The sequence below is a fragment of the Delphinapterus leucas genome, chromosome X (assembly GCF_059928025.1).
Source record: "Delphinapterus leucas isolate spDelLeu-1000000601 "Yukka" chromosome X, BTC_Dleu_Yukka2, whole genome shotgun sequence".
In the NCBI taxonomy this organism is placed as follows: domain Eukaryota; kingdom Metazoa; phylum Chordata; class Mammalia; order Artiodactyla; family Monodontidae; genus Delphinapterus; species Delphinapterus leucas.
Window position 1 is genome coordinate 36,210,917 of NC_143150.1, and position 24,202 is coordinate 36,235,118.

At 37.1% G+C, this 24,202-nt stretch overlaps 1 protein-coding gene across 5 annotated transcripts in view; it reads right to left on the minus strand.

Moving 5' to 3' along the window:
• Positions 1-24,202, minus strand: part of LOC111165789 (ALG13 UDP-N-acetylglucosaminyltransferase subunit) — a 79,055-nt gene that overhangs the window by 21,103 nt on the left and 33,750 nt on the right. For 2 of the 5 annotated variants that reach the window (XM_089904167.1, XM_030759490.2), the window contains exons 17-23: positions 21,768-21,800; positions 21,616-21,671; positions 17,831-17,902; positions 16,387-16,555; positions 8,119-8,304; positions 4,172-4,212; positions 2,173-2,356 (exon numbers count right to left, since the gene is read on the minus strand). In XM_089904167.1, the coding sequence (XP_089760293.1) occupies positions 2,173-2,356; positions 4,172-4,212; positions 8,119-8,304; positions 16,387-16,555; positions 17,831-17,902; positions 21,616-21,671; positions 21,768-21,800 (741 nt within the window). Of the gene's footprint in view, positions 1-2,172; positions 2,357-4,171; positions 4,213-8,118; positions 8,305-15,571; positions 15,779-16,386; positions 16,556-17,830; positions 17,903-21,615; positions 21,672-21,767; positions 21,801-24,202 lie in introns of all 5 variants that reach the window. The other 3 variants (XM_089904170.1, XM_089904168.1, XM_089904169.1) reach the window with 3 other exon arrangements.

Here is a 24,202-nt window from a genome sequence, read left to right on the forward strand (position 1 = left end):
TTAAGTGTCATCTCTTGAATGTCATGAACATGCTAGCATCATTTAAAATTTACAGCACTTTCACTACCATGCACCAGTTTCAATGGAAATAAATAGATGCTCTTCTGACCTTATTATAGTAACTATATAAATATTTTTAAAAAGGAGTCCCTCATTACTTGGGATAACTTACGTTCGTTTTGTGAAGTAAAGACTGGCACTGTCTCATGTTTACTACAATAAAAATAGTTCTATAAAAGGTACATGCAACAAAAATGTAATAAAGGTTGATACTTTAATTTTTATTATCATGGGCCACATCACACCACCACATGAAGAATAAGATTCTATAGTGCTAATATGCTAAAACTATTAATACTCTTTAAGAAAAGGGAGGAGAGAAAGAAAATTCACATTCCTCACATGCACCAGAACAGTATACTTATACATATAAGGTTTCATATAGTTCTTATAACAACACTGGAAAATCATAAAATACATTATTTCCCACTTCACACAAAATCAGGGTTAGGGAGGTTAAGTAACTTAGCCAAAATCACAACCATCAAGTAGCAGTTGCTGGAATGGAAAACAGATTTGGTTAGGTTAGTCCACATCGTTTCTTCTTCCTCCTGCTGATTCTAAGAAGGGAAGTCCAAAGATCCTACTCTAAATCCTTGAAAATGCCTCCCCATCTATATTATACTGTGAACTCATAGACAAAGCAACCATCCTTATGGTCTGGCACAGAGGTCTCAAACTTTTTGGTCTCAGGATCCCTTTACACTCTTAAAAATTGAGGATCCCAAATAGCTTTTGTTTTTGTGGGTTCTATCTATCAATATTTACCACATTAGGAATTAATCTAAGTTAAAAATATTATCTCATGTAAAAATAAACCCATTATGTTAAACTCATTTTCCATAAAAATTTGTATTTTCCAAAACAAAAAATTGTGAGACCAGTGGCATTGTTTTACACTTGTGCAATCTCTAATGTATGGCTTAAGAGAAGACAGCTGGATTCTCATATCCCCTCCTGTATTTTATCTATTATGATACATTTAGTTTGAAATATATGAAGAAAATCTGGCTTCATACAGATATGTAGCTGGAAAAGAGAGAAGTCTTAATAATTAGGCTTTTCAGATAATTGTAGATATTCTTTGATGCTATACCACAACTAGGTAAGTGGTAATTTCTTAGAGGTCAGTAGCAATGTGAACTTTTCATACTTTGTTAACATTAAAATCCATTGTTTTATCTTGCATCTTGGATAGATATTTTACTAAATCATGCACAGGTAAGATTATACATTGGTAATTGGGAAAATATTGTTTCACTGAGTTATACAGATCTACCAAATGTTGACACATTTCATTGTACAATGTGAAACACCACATTCATTAATAGCCCCCCACCATCTATTTTATTAGAAGAGTTAATGAAGTATTGGAAGCTGTCAAGCTCATGGTGGTAGATAAAAATTAGAATTTTGGATAACATGTATTTGAGTGCTGGAATTTTTATCTTTGACAAAAAATACTATCCGTTGCTTTTCTCGAAGTGATAAGGCTTAGGTGTTCATTTGAGAAAATGTCTGCCGGATCCCCAAGTCTGAATAACCATAGTCTGTCTATCACTCTTTCAAGTAAAAATAGTGTTCCATGAAAAGTCAGCTCGTTTAGCTCGAAACTCAAGCTTACAACCCTTTTCTTTAAAGTTAATCACTATACGTCAGTATGCAGAGAGCTTTATGAATACTTCCTATTTTGTCATACAGAATACTAAGTACAATTATTCAAAGAATAAAAATTTAGTAAAATAAGAATGTCTTTGATCAAACACAAAATAAATAAAACTGGCATTTTTATATCATGAGTGTGAAGACACTAAGTACTAGCACAGTTTGGTGCCCCTGCCTTGATTTGTGCTTAGGTGCCAGCTATTCTACCTGCCACTGATTTTTGCACCCTTAGTACAAATCTAACACAGCAAAAAGGGACAAAATCCGTGTATTATGATGAATACTTTTAGCCTCACAGATCCCTTGAAAGGGTCTCAGGGACCCCAAAAGGTTCACATACCATGCTTTAAGAAATGCTGGTCTAGTATAATATCTGAAGGCTATTATTAAATTACACACAATAAAATCCAATTGTCTTTCTTGCAGGGAATCTCATTACATACTTACCATGTGCTGATACATCTGCCTGTGTGCCATCTTGTCTCCCCACCTCACTGTATAATTGAGGAATGGTTTGATTCACCAGAGGTGACGGCTCAGTACAGACTGGATAATTCTCTACATGAAGCTGCTGCTGCTCCTGCATCTGTGGCATACAGACCATGGAGTGCCACAAGCTGTGGTGATAGCACTTGGGCAAGAAACGGAAAAAACACTTTACTATTCCTTTTCTTAAACTAGTACCATTCTTCACTGAAAAAAAAAGTTGGGCCATGATTTCCAGGTGGGATAACAATGACTTTTGAACTAAATGATATGACATTTAGAAAATCTATTCTCTATAACAACTTTAAGATCTTTCGCAGCCTCTGTATCTCATATGTGGACCTAGGAATTATTTTAGGAAAGCACCCTAAGGAAATTAGAGATATACACAATGATCTGTATACAAAGGTGTCTGTTATAGCATTGTTTTTAAAGGCAAAAAAAATTAACGACCTAAATATTCAACAACAAGAAACTGGATGAATGAATTATGATATATCCATGATGGAATAAAATACAGGCAATAAAAAAAATCATGGTGTCAAATATTTAAGGAAAAAGTGTTCATATTGTTTAACTTAAAAGTTTACAAAATTACATAGCATAGTCCATATTTTATAAAATAAATAAATAAGCTGTAAGGAAATATACCAAAGTATACAGTGATTATACAGGTGATTTTGGTTTTCCTTACACATTAGTATTTTCCATATGCACCATAATGAATGCTGTTACTTTTAATATTAGAAAATATTAAAATATCTATTATACATTTCCTTGTATTCCCATGATGTAAAATATAGGAGACTATATTGTACAACACGGGGAATAATGTAGTCCCATGATGTAAAATATAGGAGACTATATTGTACAACACGGGGAATACAGCCAATATTTTATAATAACTATAAATGGAGCATAACCTTTAAAAATTGTGAATCACTATACTGTACACCCGTAACGTATAATGTTGTCCAACTATACTTAAATTTAAGACAAAAATACTAAAAATAAATAATAAACTGCCTCCACCTTGTTTCCACAGGTGACTATAATAAACAAACATAACTGAAGGGGCAAGCACTTTATTTTTTCAATTCTTGAAACTGCATTTAGGAAATACAGTCTCAGAGAACAAAAACCCACTCTACTACTCTTAAATTATAAATGTGTGCCAGTCAGTAAAGATAGTTTTCTGGAAATGATATGTCCAATGTTTCAGGGAAATCAGTGTCTTGGAAAATATGAACTAATCTGAGTATTATCCAGGAGACTATCTGGTTTACTATGTCATATGCCAAATCTTAAGATGCACCATTCCTTTTCAGAAAATGTGTCATCTTATTATATCAGAAGTGTATTTCAGGGGGAAAATGATCCCTGAAAGTATAAAGTAAAAGAGCTCTTACCTGAAATCAGAGACACCTTTCAGGGATATTAAGATATCTGTCAGTACTCCCTTTCTACAACTCAGGGAAGTGGTAAAAATCAGTGTTTGGCAAATATCTATGAACACATGAGTGCTTTAAAAATAATACTGCTCTTTAAATGTCTTTGAATTAGTCGGATTACTTTTCACATAAAATGCAGAAATAGCCACAAAAATGTTTTAAGTAAATAGGATAAATATTCCATTTGTTATTTTGAGATAGAAAAACATAGTGAAGGGTTGGCATACGATGTTAAATATGGAGGCCAATATATGCTGAAGTTGTACTTCATAGGGCCCCCACTCATGACAGTTTACAACTCTTTTATAAGAGAAACTGAAGTATTGAGAGGTTAAAGTAGAAAACTGACCTGTGTCATCTTCAGAGATATAAAGACAGAAATAAATCTTTTAGGTCCCTCATAGTGTTCTTGGGTTTTAAGGTTCAAGAGTCTGATTATCAAAACGGCTTACGTTTTTAAGTCAGAGGTTTTTTTTTTTTAATCAAAGCAATTTTAACAGGATTCTTACCTGCAATCCCAGATTGAAATAGTACTGCAAAACTTTTGCATCTAAAATTAAAAATTTAAATCTTAGTGACTAGATGACATAAACAATTAAAACTTACCATTTAAAAGCGCTTCTCTTTCAGTATTAAGGTAGATACAACAAATGTTGTCTTCCCACATCAACACTACCCTCAATTCTACCTTATAGTAAATGACCATTTACCTACCACTATAGCTAAGATCATTTTCTGAGCCAAGAAGGTTTAATCAACAAATACAGATTTTATTTCTATTCTTAATATTAGACAGATGTTACAGGAATACTACTCTGCAAATATTTAGAGACTCTAGTAAAGGCATTTTCTTGCTTGTCTCAAGACTAAAATTTTACTTTAATACAAATCTACTACAGTGATGTCTACTAAGATAACTAGCACTGTTTGAAACAATTCACCTTGTCTTTATTTAACATGACTAACATACCACCACTAGGACTCCAAAAAGAGGAGGCAATGAGCAAGGTAACTCAAAATAAGTTATACCATAAGGTGATAAAATTTCTTCAGACACAAAACTTTAAAGTACTTTACAAATGAACAAAAAGTAGATGTATGAGAGAAGAGGGAATAGCCTTAGCATTTCAAGTATATCTCTAAATATATTTTTATTGATTGACCTGGGATTCACATATATTCTTATAAATAAGATAATGTTACTTGATTCCACTAACAAACAAACTCTCAGAAAACCCCTTTCTTAAGTTGGAGACTCCCAATACATACAAATGTATTTACTGCCACTTTAAAAGAATGAGCTTGTATTTTGACTATTACGTGGGAATATAGTATAAAGCGCAATACTCAAGCTAAAGAATATGAAAAGATAACAGCAGGAAGTAAATCCACAAATGGCATGGGATTCCACCCCTTGGTATTCACATACATCCACACAAAAAATCCATAGCAGTATTATTCTCAATAGCAAAAATGTGGAAACAACTCAAATGTCCATCAACTAATAGATAATAAAATATGGTATATCTATATAATGGAATGTTATTCAGCCAAAAAAAAGAATGAAATACTGATACATGTTACAACATGGATGAACCTTGAAAACATTATGCCAAATGAAAGAAGCCAGCCTACAAAAGACCACATATTGTATGACTCAATCTACATGAAATGTCCAGAACAGGCAAATCTATAGAGAATAATAATAAAAAAAAAAGCAGAATAATAGTTGCCAGGGTCAGAGAGAATGAGGAGTAACTGCTAATGGGTACAGGGTTTCTTTTTGGGGTGATGAAAATATTTTGGAATTAGGACAGTGGTGATGGTTGTACAAATTTGTGAATATACTAAAAAGCACTGAATTATACGCTTTACATGGATGACTTGCATGGTATATGAATTATATCTCAAGCTGTTAAAAAAAAGTGGCAGGTAAGGACTATAAGAACTCAAAAACATCACTTTGAAATGCAACTGGGGGGTGGGATCATGAAAATGATAGGATTTAAATAGGAAGTTAGATGGAAGAGTAGAGGGGGAGAGAATTTGAGTAGAATCACCATGACAGCAAAGGCTTAGAAGTAGAAAACCAGATGCATAGAGTTCTTGTAAAAGTAGAAGGAGATAAGGTACAGTTTTGGAAAAATGACCAGCAATTTCTTATAAAACTAAACACACACCTATCTAGGCCCATCAATTCCACTCCTAGGTATTTTCCCAAGGGAAATGAAAACACATGTTCACAAAGACTTTTACAAGCATGTTCATAGCAGCTTTATCATAACTGATCCAAACTAGACTAGTCCACGTGTCCCACAACAGGAGAATGGACAAACTGTAGAGTACCCATACGATGAAATACTCAGCAATAAAAGCAAATAGACTACTGATAATATGCAGCAACATGGAAGAATCTCAAAAAACATTACATTGAGGTTAAGAAGCCTTCCATAAAGAGTACATACTGTATGATTATATTCACATGAAATTCTAAAACAGGTAAAACTAGGGCAGAAAAATATCAGAACAGTGGTTGTCTCTGGGGGGAAGTAGAGATGGGGTAGGGAAAGACTGGGAAGGGGCATGAAGGAACTTTGTGGGATAATGATAATGTTTTATAACTTGATGGGGATTTGGGTTACACAGGTGCATGTACTCATCTGTCAAAACTCAGCAAGTGTACATTTAAGATTTGTTCATTTCGGGCTTCCCTGGTGACACAGTGGTTGAGAGTCCGCCTGCCGATGCAGGGGACACGGGTTCGTGCCCCGGTCCGGGAAGATCCCACATGCCGCGGAGCGGCTGGGCCCGTGAGCCATGGCCGCTGAGCCTGCGCGTCCGGAGCCTGTGCTCCACAACGGGAGAGGCCACAACAGTGAGAGGCCCGCGTACCGCAAAAAAAAAAAAAAAAGATTTGTTCATTTCATTATATGTAAACTTTACATCAAAAGAAATAATAGGGCTTCCCTGGTGGCGCAGTGGTTGAGAGTCCGCCTGCCGATGCAGGGGACGCGGGTTCGTGCCCCGGTCCGGGAGGGTCCCGCATGCCGCGGAGCGGCTGGGCCTGTGCGTCCAGAGCCTGTGCTCTGCAGCAGGAGAGGCCACAGCAGTGAGAGGCCCGCGTACAGCAAAAAAAAAAAAAAAAAAACGAAAAAATAAATACCAAACTCTAGTTAATGATATGTATGTTCAAGTTTTTAATGGGGAAGAATGATGTCTACAATTTACTTTGAAATGCACCAAAAAGATGGATTAATTGATGGACAGAGAGATGGATGGAGGAAAAGATGGAGAAATGCATGCTAATGCAAGTATAGTTAACTGTTAACAACAGAATATAGGTGGTGGATATATGAATATTCATTTTAAAATTCAAATTTCATATATGTCTAAACATTTTCAAAATAAAATGCTGGAAAATGCAAAATCAGCATTATGTGCTGAGAAGATCTTGGGCAGGGGTAGGTAGGTGAGGGGAGAGGAGTAAAGGGATCATTGTTCAATGATATATTATTAATAAAATAGAAGACCAAGGAAAAGCGTCAATGTTTTGCATGGCCTAAAGAGAAGAAAGAAGGGAGATGAAGATGAGGAATTTCACTGTAGACAGACTGAGTCTGAAATAAAAGTAAGAAAGCCAAGTGAAAATGTCTAGCAAGTAGGTAGAGGCCAAGGCCAGATAGATTCAGAAATCATTTACATAAAGTTGATAATCAAGTTTTAAGGAAGGGAAGAAGAACAGAATGGAGTTGAAGATCCTGGTGACTACCTTAGGGGCTGAAAAAACCCAAAATAGAATAGAAAAGCAGCTAGAAAAATTAAGGGAATGTTACCGAAAAAAAAAAAGTATGAATAAGCTACAAACAACTTTCGACTACAATTCTCTTTTGAGATACACTGCTAAACTGAGGGGTAACAAAAAACTTCCAATGGAAAGCTACTCAGTTTAATTAAGGAAACAACACATGGCTGAAATCCAAGGCAGATCAGAGCCCCCCCACCCCAATTCCTCCCCCCAAAACCTTTTCCAATTCTTCAAAATTCAGTTGGAATCTTAAATATCAAGAATGCAACAATTTCATGCACTTGTGGTAGGCATTAAATAAAAGAAATGGAGAAAATTGTGTTATCAACTCCTGCTTTTCAAGAGAAATTATTGAGAGCAGATATCCAGTTGAGAATCTTCTTCAGGGCAGACATGTAGCTACCTTAGAAAAGCAGCGTGAGTCAGCTCAACCATACACTTCTTGATTATGCAGAAGATATTCTCAGCTTTCGGTTCCTTCTTTCCTTAGTCATTTACCTAGCATTATGCTCTCAAGTCAATTTCCATTTGGTCCACCACCCTACCCTCATTGGTCAACCAAAGAGAGATATGCTCTAAAATTTAAAATTAAAAGACCAAAAAAAAAACCAGACCTAAATAACCCTCACCCAAGTCTCAAAATCTACTTACCTTGAGGCAGATCACTGCCACATGGATCACAGGAATAAGGTGGAGGTAGTGATGGTAAGTTTGAAGTGTCTGTCACCTCAAGAGAAGAAGGAGGAGGAGGTGGTGGTGGAGGAGGTGGAGGTGGTAGAGTGGCAGCCACAGCAGGAATAGGAGCAGCCAGGTATGGATAGGATGCTGAAGCAATCACTAAAAAGGAAACAAAACAAAGTAGCAATGTACAGCTGTAACATCTTATAAGCAGTAGCTCGTCCTCTATTTCTTTTGTGTTCCCAATATGGTCAAGCAACTCTGAGTCTTATGGTTTGACTTAAAAACAAAAACTTAGGGCTTCCCAGGTGGCACAGTGGTTGAGAGTCCGCCTGCCAATGCAGGGGACATGGGTTCGTGCCCCGGTCCAGGAAGATCCCATATGCCGCGGAGCGGCTGGGCCCGTGAGCCATGGCCGCTTGAGCCTGTGCGTCCGGAGCCTGTGCTCCGCAACGGGAGAGGCCACAACAGTGAGAGGCCCGCGTACCGCAAAAAAAAATAGAAGGTAAATTGCACATATTCTTTTAGACATGCCAGTTGAAAAGTAGGAGTTCATTACAAGTTATTTTGAGTTAAGGAAATTACTTGACATTAAAAGGAAAAACAACTGTAAACTACAGAGGCTTGACTACCAAGATTTTGAACATCAGCTAACATGTACATAAATAAATACTACTAAAGCAAAATTTTTACTGAGCTTAATACAAAGTTAAGGATGTTTTCAGCCATCTGCCAAATCACAAGATGTAGAAGCTAATAAGAGAGACTAAATTGCACAGATTACAGATTTAAGCAGTCCTTGAAGGTTTCTACTTGGTAGCATCAGAGGAATATAGAGAACTCTAAATCATAACAGTTCCGTTTCTAAGGACCTACAGAATCTAAAACAGACAGGCTAGATGAACTATCTTATCCCTTTAACTTTCTATAACTGTTACTATAGTTTAAAAACCACAGTCACTTAGGAGTTTCACAGTTTTTGACATAAGAAATTCAAATACAATTATGTTTAAATATCAATACATTCCTCTATGATGATAAAGGCAGCAATGTGGTTCCAACCTAGTGAATATAAATTATCTCCACATATACATACTATTTTACATAAATTTGTTAAATTTTTTGATACCAACCCTTCAAGTTTAATTGAACATTTTAGCTGACTTAGAAGTTCCAGTACTCAATTTTATCACTGTGTTGCCTGCATTATAATTTTACCCCTGAGAAGTACAGAAAGTTTGGGCTCATTGTTCAATAAAGGTTTAAATTTGGAGTTTTAGAACACTTAGTTTAGTAAAAGAACAGTCCACACAAGCTGAATTTGTTATTCTGGTAATTCAGCAAGAGGAATTTAAGGCCAAGCATTACAAGTAATCCACATTGCTTTCATTCACCAACAAAAATACTAACAACACATTTATTTATAGCCTTTATACAACTACAGGCTAATAGTAATAGGAAATCTAAATCTTAGGGTGATTTAAAACTTGATAACCAACTCTTTTGGGGTGATGAAACTGTTCTCTTGATTGTGGTGGTAGTTACACAATGTTATGCATTGTTAAAACTCATAGAACAGGGCACCAGAAAATAAATTTTACTGTATCTAAATTAAACAGTAAATTTTAAAAATTTACTCAAATAACTTTCGAGTTTTGGAGTTTTGTCATGCATGTAGAAATCTCCACTTTTACAGTTTTAGAAGAGGATTTAATTTTTAGAACATTTCCAAATGCTCTAAAGATTCATGGATTTGTTTTCTATAAAATAATGGCTTCAACAAAGCCACACTCTTATTCCTTTTAAACTAGCACTCAAATCACACCATTTTTTTCAAAAACAACTGGAATAAGTTCAATTATCTAAAAATAGTAGAATGTGATTACGATTACAAGGTAAAAACCAAATACTAGACATAGAGGTAGCTAAGTAAGTTCTCCTGGGCCTGAGAGAATCAAGGACGGAAGAAATTTGGAGGTTACTTTGAACTCAACTTTTTTTTTTTGATAACTTAAATTACATTAAAATTAAGAATTTCTCTTCATCAAAAGGTACCACAGGAAAAATGAAAATATCAACAAAGTGAGAGAAAATATTTACAATACATATAACTGGTAACATATTAGTATCTAGGACAAACCTCCGGTTTCATTTGTCATGATTAGCATATTGGGCGCAATAATTCTTTGTTGTGGAGGCTGTTTTAGCATCATCCCTGGCCTCAACTTATTAGATGCCAGTAGCTCTCCCCTGCCAAATTGTAGGACCACTGAAAATGTCTGCAGAAATTGTCAAATGTTTCCTAAGGGGCAAATTCTCCTCCAGCTGAGAATCACAGATCTAAACTAAGTGAAAAATGAAATAAGTCAGACAAAGACAGATACCCTACATCAGGGGTCCCCAACCGGTCACGGCCTGTTAGGAACCGGGCTACAGCAGGAGGTGAGCAGTGGTCGAGCGAGCGAAGCTTCATCTGCCGCTCCCCATCGCTCCCCATCACTCGCGTTACCGCCTGAAGCGCCCCCCCACCCTCACCCCCGTCTGTGGAAAAACTGTCTTCCGTGAAACCGGTCCCCGGTGCCAAAAACGTTGGGGGCCAATGCTCTACATTATCACTTATATGTGGAATCTAAAAAAAAAAAGAAACAGATTCAGATATAGAGAACTAGTGGTTGGTTACCAGTGGGGAGTGTGAAGAGGGGCAAAAAAGGGGTAGGGGATTAAGAGATACAAACTACTATGTATAAAATAATCAACAAAGATATATTGTACAGCACAGGGAAATATAGCCATTATTTAGTAATTGAACTCAACTTTCTTTTTTTTTTTTTTTTTTGCGGTACGCGGGCCTCTCACTGTTGTGGCCTCTCCCATTGCGGAGCACAGGCTCCGGACGCACAGGCTCAGCGGCCATGGCTCACGGGCCCAGCCGCTCGGCGGCATGTGGGATCTTCCTGGACCGGGGCGCGAACCCATGTCCCCTGCATCAGCAGGCGGACTCTCAATCACTGCGCCACCAGGGAAGCCCTCAACTTTCTTTTAAAATGCATATTATAATACGTTCCATAAGAAAAAGCTTTTAAAACTTCCAGTTGCTCTAGAGATGCATGAGCATCTAATTCGCAGACTTAACAGGGCTCTATGGGCTTACCAGGTACAGTTCAAGTGATGGACCCAGAACAATGGAAGCAAACTTTTCTAAAAGTGAATGGAAACCAATGAAATTCATTCAGAAAGCTTATTTCCTTGTCCATGCAGCTGCAGTCTGCTTCAGGACATTTCAGAAGAGAACGTGAATATACATAGTAAGACTCAGCTTCTCTAGAGATCAAAGGGCAGGGCCAGTACTAAAATGCAGTAAGGTGCAAAATTTAAAGGCCACCAAATTAAAGCAAAAAAAAAAATTCATGATGACTAAAATACCAAAATTATAAAAGATAGGATCTAAGCTTGCACTTGCATGACCACAAGAGTGAGTGCCTCACTCACCTCACCCTAAGCCTGGCCCACAGTTCCTATCTTTTAAAAAAACTTTGATACTTTGTTTATCATGGATTCTTTTTTGCATTAGTTTTGTTTATTTTAATAGTGCATTAAAGTATTATTTATCTTGAGCACTGTGGGGTTTTTTTTGATACTCCCTTAAATTTTGTACCCAGAGCAAGTAAGTCACTAGCTCTGGCCCTGGCAAAAGACTTGGAAACAGTTACCAAAAAACTCAGTTAACAGGATTTAATGCCTATGAAGACAATCATAATAAAAGCAATCATGGCATCTAGTTACCTGGCAGATAGGAAGTGACTTAAAGGAGGATGGGATGGGGCTGCCAGACAGACAAATGAATAACAATGAGAAACTTGAGCTTTATCTAGAGGACAGGAACGACAAAGAGCAACTAAAAAGTAGCCATTACTTATTAGAGTTATAGTTGAGGTTCACAAGTGGCTCAACAAAAAGTAAAATGAAGGCCGTATACATTTTTAGAAGTATCTACAAAAAAACATAAATCTGGCATTTAAAAGGTAATCTTTCAATGATTCTACATAAATGGGGTATTACAATGCTTGATTTCACCTGTCACTTGTTTTTTTAAGCGCAGACATCTGCTGGAAGCAGATAGCCAACATGTTCCCCTACAATTAGCACAAGTAGTAAAACCAGTATCTACATTAACATTTCCAATGAAAAATTTCTGTGGTCATTAATGAACATATATTGCATGTTTTGTTCCAGGCACAGTGGCTAAGTTCTTAATTTTTACATTATAAATAAAACAGATACAGAAAACAAATCAAACGAATTATTTTCAGTTGGACACTATCCAGGTTAAGAAAGAAAACTTTGCCAGCCATTTCAGAAAACTTCCATGTACTCCATCACAATCACCACCCTTACCCCCACCATAATCAACCACTATCCTGACTTTCATAGTAGTCACTTCTTTGTAGTTTTAAGTGTTTTGTCACCCAAATGTGCATCCCTACACAGTTTTTAAAAACTGTATCTTGAACCTCTTTTAATCTATAGGTCCTTTCTCCATCCCTGTCATTTCCTTTCAATTTGTCTTTTGAAGACCCCCTGACCTGTTGAGTTTCCCAGTCTGCATTTTGCTGATTACATGCTCATGGTGCATTTCAATGTGTTCTTGTATTTCCTGCAAATAGGCAGCTAGATCCAGAAGACTAGATCAGACTCAGGATCGATTCCTTTGGTAGTCTATAGGTAATGTCTCACTATCTTTGCAATCTTAGCAGCTACTGCTGTTTAATATGCATCCGTTCAGTAACGACTGCAAAATGATTACATTCTGCCACTTCTTTTTCACTGATTAGAATACTTATAGAAATATTTCCCCTCATCTACTATTTGGTTACCCCGTATTATAGTTCATATAAGAAAGGCAGGATAAATACTTGATTCTTTCACTTTACTGTCCCGTTTTCAAGAACGTAAACTCGTTTCCTAACATCCTCTTAAGACAACCAATTCTTTTTTCAGTTATGTATTCTTTTCAGATTATTTTCCATTATATGTTATTATTAGATATTGATCACAGTTCCCTGTGCTATACAGTAAATCCTTGTTTTTTAATCTATTTTATGTATAGTTGTTTATATATATATATATATAGATAGATAGTTGTTAATCCCAAGGGAACCAATTTTTAAAATATCATCAGGAACTTTTAAATATATTTGACATGTTCCAAAATCTATTGCAATTATCATTGTTGAAGCTCAAACTGTTCTATCTTTGGCCAGTGGGAACCTCTTCAAGATGGCTCGTGAGTCCTTTTGACACGACCCCCAGTACCTGTTGATAGCTTCCTTGCTATCTAGCATGACAAGATGATCCAGGCTAATCTTGAACATTTCCTGCCCAGACCTGGAACCAGAAATTTCTCCATAAAGCTCTTTGTTTCTGTTTGAGTGAGAAGCAGCATTTCAACGTCACAAACTGAGTGCTAAAGATACTCATTGTTTCTGGGCCTTTTCAGTGGACAGAGCTAGGAAATACACAAATTTAAAGATAAAATACCTCAAGTTCATACTGATACTTCTAATTCAAATGTGATACCATAAAAGTTTCTCCTTAGCCTTTTTTAGTACATGTGTATTACCTTTCTTCCATACTAAGATCCCAGTTTGCAAGGACACAGAGGGATAAAACTGGAATATCCCATACTCATTTGTTTTAGCCAACATTATAGTCTCTGAATAACAATCTAAGTATCTAGATAAAAGAACCTGATGTGTTTATTGAAAGCATTAAAAAATGCTTGGCACATGGTCTCTCAATTCTCCCATTTTTAAAAATAGCTATACTGTACCTATATTGTTCAAATATAAGGCTTTACATAGTATATCATCAACCTCTCAGCCCTCATTTTGTGCTAAGTATATATTTAATACTTACAATCAGGTCTTAAGCTAATGTCTTTTATTGTTTTGGTGGTCTAAAAGTCAAAATCATTCTCCAATACACTCTGTTCCTCCAATACAACTTCCTGATGGCAGAAATATTCTGTATCTGTGCTGTCCAATACAGTAGCCACTAGCCACGTGTGGCTTTGAGCACCTGCCATGTGGTTAGTGTGACCGAGCAACTGAAGACTTATTTTACTTAACTGTAATTAATTAAAATTTAAAGTGTCATACGTGGCTAGCAATTACCTTACTTGACAGCGTATCTTTATTAGATTCTTCAAGAAGGGCTCATGCAAATAATATTCTCTGAATTCTTATACATTACCCTTTAAGCCTGAATATGTTTGGCTGGATATAAAATCTTTGGTTCACATATCCTTTCATTATCTCAAATGTTACTCCATTTTCTTGTAGCATGAAGCATTGCTGTCAAAGTTTGACGATTATCGTTTTATTTCCTTTATACTCCATAGGCTCTTTTTCTTTAAAGCCCAGTTGTTTTACTAGAATATCCTGGTGTTGGTTGCTCTGGCTCAATATTCTGCAGAGCACTGTTTCTGTATGTAGTTTTAAAGTTTTTTAATTTCAGGAAATTTTTCTGAATTATAGTTTTTAGTATTTATTCTTTTCCCTTACTTTGGTTTTCTTCTTTAGGAACTTCTATCAGTGTTGGATATCCTTTGCCTAACTTCAATATGTCACTTTTGAATCTTTCTCTTCGTTTTTTTTCATTTTAGATTTCCCCCCTTTCTTACATCTTTCTCTTAAAGCATTATCTGTTGTACATACTTGGTCATGTTCTTTATAGTTTAGTCTTCATTACCGAAATGACTTTCTTCCATTTCTAATGCTTTCCTGAGTTCTGTCACCTCATCCGACTTTTTCTAATCCTGATTTGTTATTTTTTAACATTTTGTGTTATTTTATTAATGTCTTTACCTCATTTTGAAATAGCTGTTGGTTTAGTTTAAGTTCTGTTTAGTGTGCACATTCTGACATGCTTTTACTGTCTAACAGGGATACTATTCTGTTTTCCTCTTAAAACACCTTTGTATGCAACCTTAGTGCTTTTCTTTCATTCATTTTTTTTAACATCTTTATTGGAGCAGAATTTCTTTACAATGGTGTGTTAGTTTCTGCTTTATAACAAAGTGAATCAGCTATACATATACATTCATTTTTATGTGAAATTATTTTTTATGAACTCTAGAACGAGATGAAATACAAGAAAGCTTTTCTAACTTCTTAGGGATCTCTATTGTTTTTGTAGTGTTTAAAAACATGACTGCTTTCTAGGATTCCTTGGCTCTGTTCTCTCAGCTTTAGTCTGGACCTGCTCTTTCCCTATCCTCATCAACTTTGATTCCACTCCCAGCAGTTTCTACCCAGTGAGGAATATTATCCTAAAAGGTAGCCCTGCCAGGTCAGTTTTCAGAGTTCTTAGGGGCAAAACTGTTCCAAGTCCTTTAGTCCCTTTACCATGTACCCAAAGCACTCACCTAGTATTGGAGAGGTCAAATCCCTTCCCAGTCTTAGCTGTTCCTTCCAAATTGGCTGCCCCACTGTCCAGTGAATTCTTATTAGTTCTTTTGGGGTTCTTCTGTTCTCAGGTCCATCAGACAACATCCCCGATGCTTCCGTCTTATTGCTCCCACATTGACCCTGACAGCATGCACGTCTTGTGACTGATGGTTTGTCCCTACCTGCTTAAATTTGGGGGTTCATGGGGAGACCTTGTCACCTAGTTTTGTTGTTAAACATTGTCCCATGGGTTTTGGTTTTGCTATTTCCATTTTTATTTGGGGACGCAGACTGAAAAGCTATGCTGTTGCTGCCACCACTTTCCCAGAATACTGCTGAAAATTTTAAATTATATTAACTCAGTGGAATTTCACAACCACTTCATAAATTGGTACTATCAGTACCTCCAAGCTCACAGATAAGAAAGGTTCAATAATTTGTCCAAAATTACATAGCTAGTAAGTTGTAAAACCAAGATTCTAACCTGGATCTCTTAAATTCTAGAGCCAAACTTTTCAGGAATTAATTCTGTGAAGTGTGAAATACCTTTACCTTAATTTCCGTATAATAAAACTTAACTTGAAGTTTAAGAAACTAGTACAAGTCCTCTAAATTTTCAATGGGTTTAGCAAAACAACAGCTATGAAATCATACCAAAGCTAAATTTGCAAGAAAAAAAATTGAAATTTAATACTGGAGATTAAAGTAATCTTATCTAATCACTAGAATTGTTGTATGGGCATGTTCATGAATAGAAAAAGGCTTCCAAAGTAAGGAACCACTAATAACCTACCTGGCCTGCCTTGTGTAGGCGGAGATACAAATAGAGGCTGTATAGCATTCTGTGAGGAAATTGAAGCGGTACTACTAGCTTGATTAGCTGCTGCACAGTTCGGTAAGACTGGAGCTGGAACAATATTTGCACAGGAAGCTGCAACTGCTGCAGAATTCACCATCACCACCTGTAAGTGTGGAAGAAAGTTTAGAACTCTAAGTTTGGTTTCACAAACAATATTGGTCTCTTATCTGATCCTAAACTTCAGGAAATAGTATTCTAATAACTAAAACACCAAGAAGCCAATATTTATGTAAACCTAATACAGGAAGGTTATTTCTTTTAGAAGACCCCAGATGACTTCGAGAGATTTACTTTGTTATTTTAATATTTTTCTGGAAAGGTAATACATTAATATGATTCAAAAACCAAGTATAAAATTGTATACAATGAAAAGTTTCCTCCAACCCCTGTCCTCCATCTGCCTAGTTCCTCTCTCCACAAACAAGTAACCTCTGGGTTTCCTGAATACTATCCAGAAATTTATAGTACATATTTATTTTTACATGCATATATGTTTCCCCACACACACTTAAAAAAAAAAAACAAACAGAAAATGTTCTTTGCTTATTTTTTTTTTTTAACTTCGTGAGACTGCAACTTCTCTGATTAGGCCACAGCACCGAATACAGGGCTGTGCACAGAAAGATGTTCAATAAATGGTAACAGATTCTTCTTCATGAACACCCTGTCCTCACCGTAGTCTCCATTTTCTTATTACCCACTGCAATGTGGCTGCTACCCTCTCTGGTTCTCAGAAACTGTATTCAAAGTCACAGTGGTCTCCATGGCAACAAATCATAGTAGACTCTTGTTAGTCCTTATGTTGCTTTACGGCTTGGCAGCAACTGACACTTGACTATTCCTTGAAACATTCTCTTCCTGGGGCTTCCATAATAATACACTCTCCTGCTTTTCCTTCCTCCTTGGCTATTCCTTCTCTACCCATTTTCTAAATGGTGATGCACAGGCTCTGTTCTAGATGCTGTTCTCAATCTCCTCCTTTTTCCAGGATGATCTTATTTACTCCTACGGTTTCAGTTACCTTTCTGATGCCAGCTTCCCATTCTGTAAGAAAGCTTTACATTTTAAGTTTCAGGAAATGGCACAGACTTGACAGGTAATTTATATTAACTCACTCATTATATAAGAGGTTCAGAGTAGACTGAGTAGTCCAATGCCAGCACACAGAACAGTGCCTGGAACACAGCAGATGCTCCATCAATTTATTAATAAATTTACTAATTATTGTGCCAGGCACCAGGAAGTACAATAACAATTAACATAAGAATATAAGCAGCTTCTTTGAAGTATGACGAAGGGCAGAGAACAAAAAGAAAAAATTCATTTTCTTCTGTTTAGGCCACTGCAACTGACTGTAAAATAAAACTATAAAGATTACCTTCTGGGGGTAGTTGTATGAGGTAACTGTATCATGAGGAGACATAGAACATGGTCTTCTATCCTGAAGAGACTTTAATGAATACAGAAGTACAAATAAGGGGAAATCAAGAAATTAAACAATACATCAATAAAAGATCTGCTTTGTTTCAACATCTCCTAAAGATAAGTGAAAGTGATCTGTCCTAAAAGTATTCAAATTTGGAGGTGACTACTATGATAATGCTCCAAAAGGTATCACTCTAGTGCCTGACTTAGGTGACTGTTCTATTTCCTATCTACAGAAATCCTGATCATATCCAACTCTAGTCCCAATGTAGATACTAAAATGTAATGGAGAATTGTAATTTAAACACTTTCTCAGTGTCCTCTCTTGCCTTAAAAAGCTCAAAATCAGTAGGGCCAGCAACAGTGTTGCTAAAAGAAAGCATTCCATCAAAAGGAACAGCTTGGGACAAGGGTGGATAACTGGTTGGTCAGCTGCATCCTACCTAAGCAGGATGTAGTATAATCCAAACACCATTCCCCTTTGGCTCAAGACCTTGTCTTTGTGAAAGTAACAATGATTTTAAAAGGCTCAGAATTATGCATGACAGACTGTCATGACAAAAAAATAAACTAGCAGCAGAAGCTGGTAATAAGGACACAGAGGAAATCAGGTGAAATAATCACAGGAAACAAGAGGAACCACATTGGGACAAAGACAAGCCCAACTTAACATGGACCTAAGAGTGCATGTTTCGAAAGTCTGTGTTAAAGTACAGCCCAAGTACCGGCCAAAAAGCAAACTTTAGCCCTGGCTCAGAAGGCCCAGTGTGAATTCTAAACAATTCTAGAGAAGGATTTAGGTGAGAGTTGGGCGTGGAATTAAGAAGAAAAAATGTTCATAGTTTCTTAGAAGTTTTGTGCCTGGAAATCTTTAAGTCCTGCATTGCTCTTCTCCCCTCAGAATGCTGTGAAAAAATTACTTCGAAAAATTACTTAGAAACTTGGTGACTGGAGAGTGGGAGTGGAGCATGTCATGAAGAGATTGAAACCTACTGGGGATGTATGATAAAGTAAGTTCAGAACAAAAAGGAACACGTGACAAGTGAAATTAAAGGGACAGAAAGAAAGTGTCTACTCCTGTCACCCTTGAAGGCGAGATTTTTACTTGCTTTTTCAACTTGGGTGGCTATTTCAAGAAATGGTGTAAAAAGCATGTGATATGAGAATAGTAATGACAGAGTGAGAGGAAAAACTATTTCTCTAGCAGGGGCAAAGGAAGGAAAGGAGAAATAATGGGAAGAGAATTATATATCACAGTTTTCATCACCTTCCTAAGATGTATTGCCTAAACAGTAAAAACAAAAATTCAGTACATGAAGCTATCAAAGTTAAGATTAATCACAGAGAATAGAGGGTAGTCATTCAACTTCCTCACAAATATTCCAGCTCTCCTCCTAGGTACATGGGTAGGTTGCTCTTCCCGGCCTCATCTAATTAGGTATGGGCACGTGACTTGTTTGGACAATGAAATATGAGCAGAAATATTGAGAGCCAGTGTTTAATTTCCCTATCTTCAGCTCTGCCAAGGTGACTGTGAAAGTACATGTCCATCAGCCTGGGTTCCTGAGTGACGCTGATGAACAAAGGCCTGCTACCAACTTGCACTGGACCTATAACATTAGCAAGAACAGCTGTGTTAAGCCGCTGAGATTTTGGTGGACTGTTGCTGCAGCGTAACCTAGCTTGACCAAAACAGTAATTGGTAACTAAAATTAGGGTGCTGCTGTAACAAAAACCTAACTTGAGAAGGAGATTATGAATTTGTAGCTCTTAAGGGAAGAGGTTTGGAAAACAGAATGTTAGTTTTGTGTTTTGATTACTGCTGGCAGAGTTTAGCAAGGTATTTTAAGACAGATGTGTACAGAAAAGTAGTTTGTAGGCAGGAATGAAAGGGAATAGAGTCCTTGATACTAGGACTTGTAGGGTTTGGAGAGGCAACTGCTTCAACTCAAAACTCTAAAAGATAAAACTGATAAATGCTTTGAACAACAAAGAGAAGTTAAAACTCGGCCTTGAAGGAAGACTCAAATCATTGTTAAAATATGATTGCACTAAAGTATCTCAAAGCAAGAGTCCCATTAAGGATATAACACCCAATGAATCCTTGCAGTTGGACAAAATGGCTCATGGAAAAGTATTCAAAGGTATGGCTCTTTTCATCAATGCCTGATAAGCTAAAGGTATTTGCAATCAAGTAGAGACAGGGATAAGAATGCAAAGAATTATAGCAAATCTAAGTAGTATATTTATAAAAAAAGAATTGTCAGTATGGCTATTAGCAAATGAAACTAATAGGAATCAGAGAAGCTGCACAATAAATTACTCACATAGCCAAAGAAACCATGAGCAGAACTAAAACTATCCAACTGAGATAAAACCACCCTTGGGCCCTCAATTTTCAATGAGTAAGAAGCAGGCTGAGAAAGGTGCTCAGTTGCCAAGAGGGATTATTCTCCAATGCCTACTACTTCAAATATAGCCAAGGAAGGAAGGGCCTTGGAGTAATCAAGAGCCCCAGAAAACAATGAACCAGGGAGCCTCTCCAGGGAACAGTCCCCATGCCTAGGCTAGGTTGGGGGCCCTCAAAATGTCTGTCCAGCATGATGTCAGAATTGCTATGGGCCAGTAACTGTTTCTCCCATTTTCCCTGCATCTGAATGGGAAGTTCTACTGCAATTTTTCAGTCCCTGCTCTACCACTGGAAATTGGGTATGTAGGGGGTAAATAACTTTGTATATTTGGTTTAGGCCTCCAGATCAAGAGGAGCCACATCTGGACCCAATACAAAGAGTACTACACACTTCCCAGAAACCTTGGGCTCTGAGTTTAATCACACTGAAGGGGATTTTGGGGTTGCCTCTCCTGAGGTGGAAGGAAGTATTTTGCCTGTGGGAGTTTCCACTGAATGTTGTAATCCTTAGTGCTGTTAAAATATTTCCAACTTTTTGACTTCTAGGCACAGAGAAGTTAGAGCCTTCAAGAGAAACATGCTCTGGCCGATGATGAAAAAGAAATGGAGGGCTTCCCTGGTGGCGCAGTGGTTGGGAGTCCGCCTGCCGGTGCAGGGGACACAGGTTCGTGCCCTAGTCCGGGAGGATCCCGCGTGTCACAGAGTGGCTGGGCCCGTGAGCCATGGCCGCTGAGCCTGCGCGTCCGGAGCCAGTGCTCCGCAATGGGAGAGGCCACAGCAGTGAGAGGCCCGCGTACCGCAAAAAAAAAAAAAAAAAAAAAAAAAAAGAAAGTGATATGTGTCATCTCCAGGTAGAAACTGTAAGAGCCAGTGCACCATTCACTACCTTTTGTTTCCTGCCTTAGCAATCATGGATGGAGCTTCCATCAGCTTAAGTCCCTAAGCAGAGCCCTCCTGCAGACCTCCACTACACATGTAGCATAACCAAGAAGTAAACTCTTGTTATATTAAGTACCTGAGATTTATGGCCCATTGTTACTGTTAGAAAGATCATGATAAAATCCTCTAAAAAAATCATCATGGCCAATGTTCAAATTTCCTCTTGTATCAACACACATTCGGAACATCTCTAGGATAATTTGTAGAAAGGGGTGTGATCTTGGATGAGTTAATTTCTGGGCCTCAATTTCTTCATCTACAAAATGGGAATGATACCCTAATACCTCATAGGATTGTTCTGATTTAAATACATTTATATGTATAGCACTCAGAACAGTGTTCTAGTACACAGGAGCTATATGTGTTTGTCATTATTATTAAATACCTACCAAGTTTGCTGTAGATTCAGTTGTGCTGTAAACACCTGAAGTTTCATAGTCTTGTTCTAGAGGATATAGACAAAGTAAAAATAATGAGCACTATTCTATAGTTTGAAATTTTATAAATAATGAATATCAGATTTTACCTAGATCTCACTGACCTGAAGGATAAATATATTCTTCATGATATCCCCCTAGAAAAAAAAGACAGAAAAAGTGTGTTTATGTAGGAATTCTTGCTCAGAGAACCAGATGGCCAGCACTTGCTTTTTCTCAAGTTTTATGGATATATGTTCAAAACTAAAATGTATACATCCTTGAAACAAGTGATTTGAGCTTTCATACTACTCAACAGATATTAAAGCCAGAGACTGGCTGTAAACAGTACAAATTTCTCCTTTGAAAATTCCCTTAGTTCTTAAGAGTTCAGACAGACGTGAAAAACCCACTTGTGTCCAATTCTGGTGGTAGAGTATGGTGATTAACTTCACTGACTCTGGAGTTAGGACTGTCTAGATTTGAATCCTAATTAACTATATCACTTTAGGCAGGTTATTTAATCTTTCTGTCTTAATTTCTTCACTGTAAAACAGGGTTAACAGTACCTAGCTCATAGTGGGGTGAAAAGAACATAGCATGATGCTTGGCATATAGTAAATGGTGATTATAAAGTAATCTGAGTATAATAACCAGTAGTTTGCTTAGGTGAACGTTAAAGGAATATGGCACGCTTCATCTGTTTTTCAGCCTGATTCAGGTAAATAATACATTTACAATCAGTTTGTTCTCAGAAGATGGCTTAGAGGACTGAAGTACTTTGCTCTAAGATTGCTACACCATTGAAATTCAGAGAAAGTCAATCTTCAACTGGACAGTTTTCCAGCAAATAACACCCCAAAGGTCAAAACTGGATTGATTCTTAAACATGTCACTTATCCAACACACATGCAGGTAACCCTCCAGACAACAGGATTTAAGGTGAGAATGAATATTTGGTTACTCTGAATATGCCACTATAGGTGAACAGTACATATGAAGATACCCACTGTGCTAAAAGGAAAAGTAAAAGGGTCATCCTGAGTAAAAGAGCAGAGAATACGCATACTCAGGCATATGCATGCACACTAAGTTCTTAGAAATATCTATATTCTCCAACATAAGTAGCAGAAAGAATATCACAAGAAAATACGTTGACCAGTAAGTCAAATCATTCAGACTGCCTCTTACCTCCTTAATCCACCCAATTCCTCCAGAATTGTTTCAGTAGGCATATTTCATTTTACAGAAAAGTGGTAAAAAAATAAGCACACCCAATGATGAGAGGCACTCTAACAACTATAAAGGTCATGTATACATGCTTTAGAGTCAGATAAACCCAAATTCAAAATTGATCTCTGCCAGTCACAAAGGACCACATATTGCATGATTCCTTTTATATGAAATGTCCAGAATAGGCAAATCCATTAAGACAGAAAGCAGATTGATGGTTACCTACCACTAGGGGCAGGGGGAGGAGATGCTGGGGGGATAATGAGGAATGATGGCTAATGAGTACAGGGTTTCTTTTTCTAAAATTGATTGTGGTAATGTATGCAACTTTGTGACTACACTAAAAACCACTGAATTGCACTTTAAACATTGAATTGTACACGTTAGGTTAATTGTATAGTATGTAGATTATATCTAAATAAAACTGTTATAAAAAAGATTAAATCTCTGCCACTTACCAAAGGTATGACTTTGACTATGTCCTTTACCCTTTGAACCTCAATTTCCTCATATAAAAAATAAAGAAGGGCTTCCCTGGTGGGAAGAATTGGTTAAGAATCCCCCTGCCAATGCAGGGGACAAGGGTTCGAGCCCTGGTCCAGGAAGATCCCACATGCTGCAGAGCAACTAAGCCCGTGCGCCCCAACTACTGAGCCTGCACTCTAGAGCCCGCGCGCGCCAACTACTGAGCCTGCACTCTAGAGCCCGCGCGCCCCAACTACCGAAGCCCGCACACCTAGAGCCCGTGCTCCACAAGAGAAGCCACCGCAATGAGAAACCCATGCACCATAACAAAGAGTAGCCCCAGCTCGCTGCAACTAGAGAAAGCCTGCACGCAGCAACAAAGACCCAATGCAGCCAAAAATAAATAAAAATTTATTAAAAAATTTTTAATAAAAAAATAATAAAGATACCACATTCCTCAGAGTGATAAAATATTATATTAAATTGTAAATATAGTTGCTTAGTACAGCACACGGCCATTAGAACTCAATGAATAGTAATGTTTATAGATCAAGTAGATTTCTTTGGGCAACGAAATTATTTCACAGCAGTCTTGTAAAATAAGAGTCACATGAAAAGCCTAAAATAGTTATACAAATGGTGAGGACAACATGAATAGTTCCTCACTAATAAGGAACAGATATTTTCCATACTGAAATCTCACCAAATCAAAACTCACTGAAGACCTATGCAGAGAGCTGAAAGTTTTAACAACGTAGTGGCCTACAGAAATAGAAGTCTGTCTTTCTGAAAAATACCAAGACATCTTCAAAAACCTAGCAAGCTCTGATACAAGAACTGATAACTCTTTCAAAATGAGTTG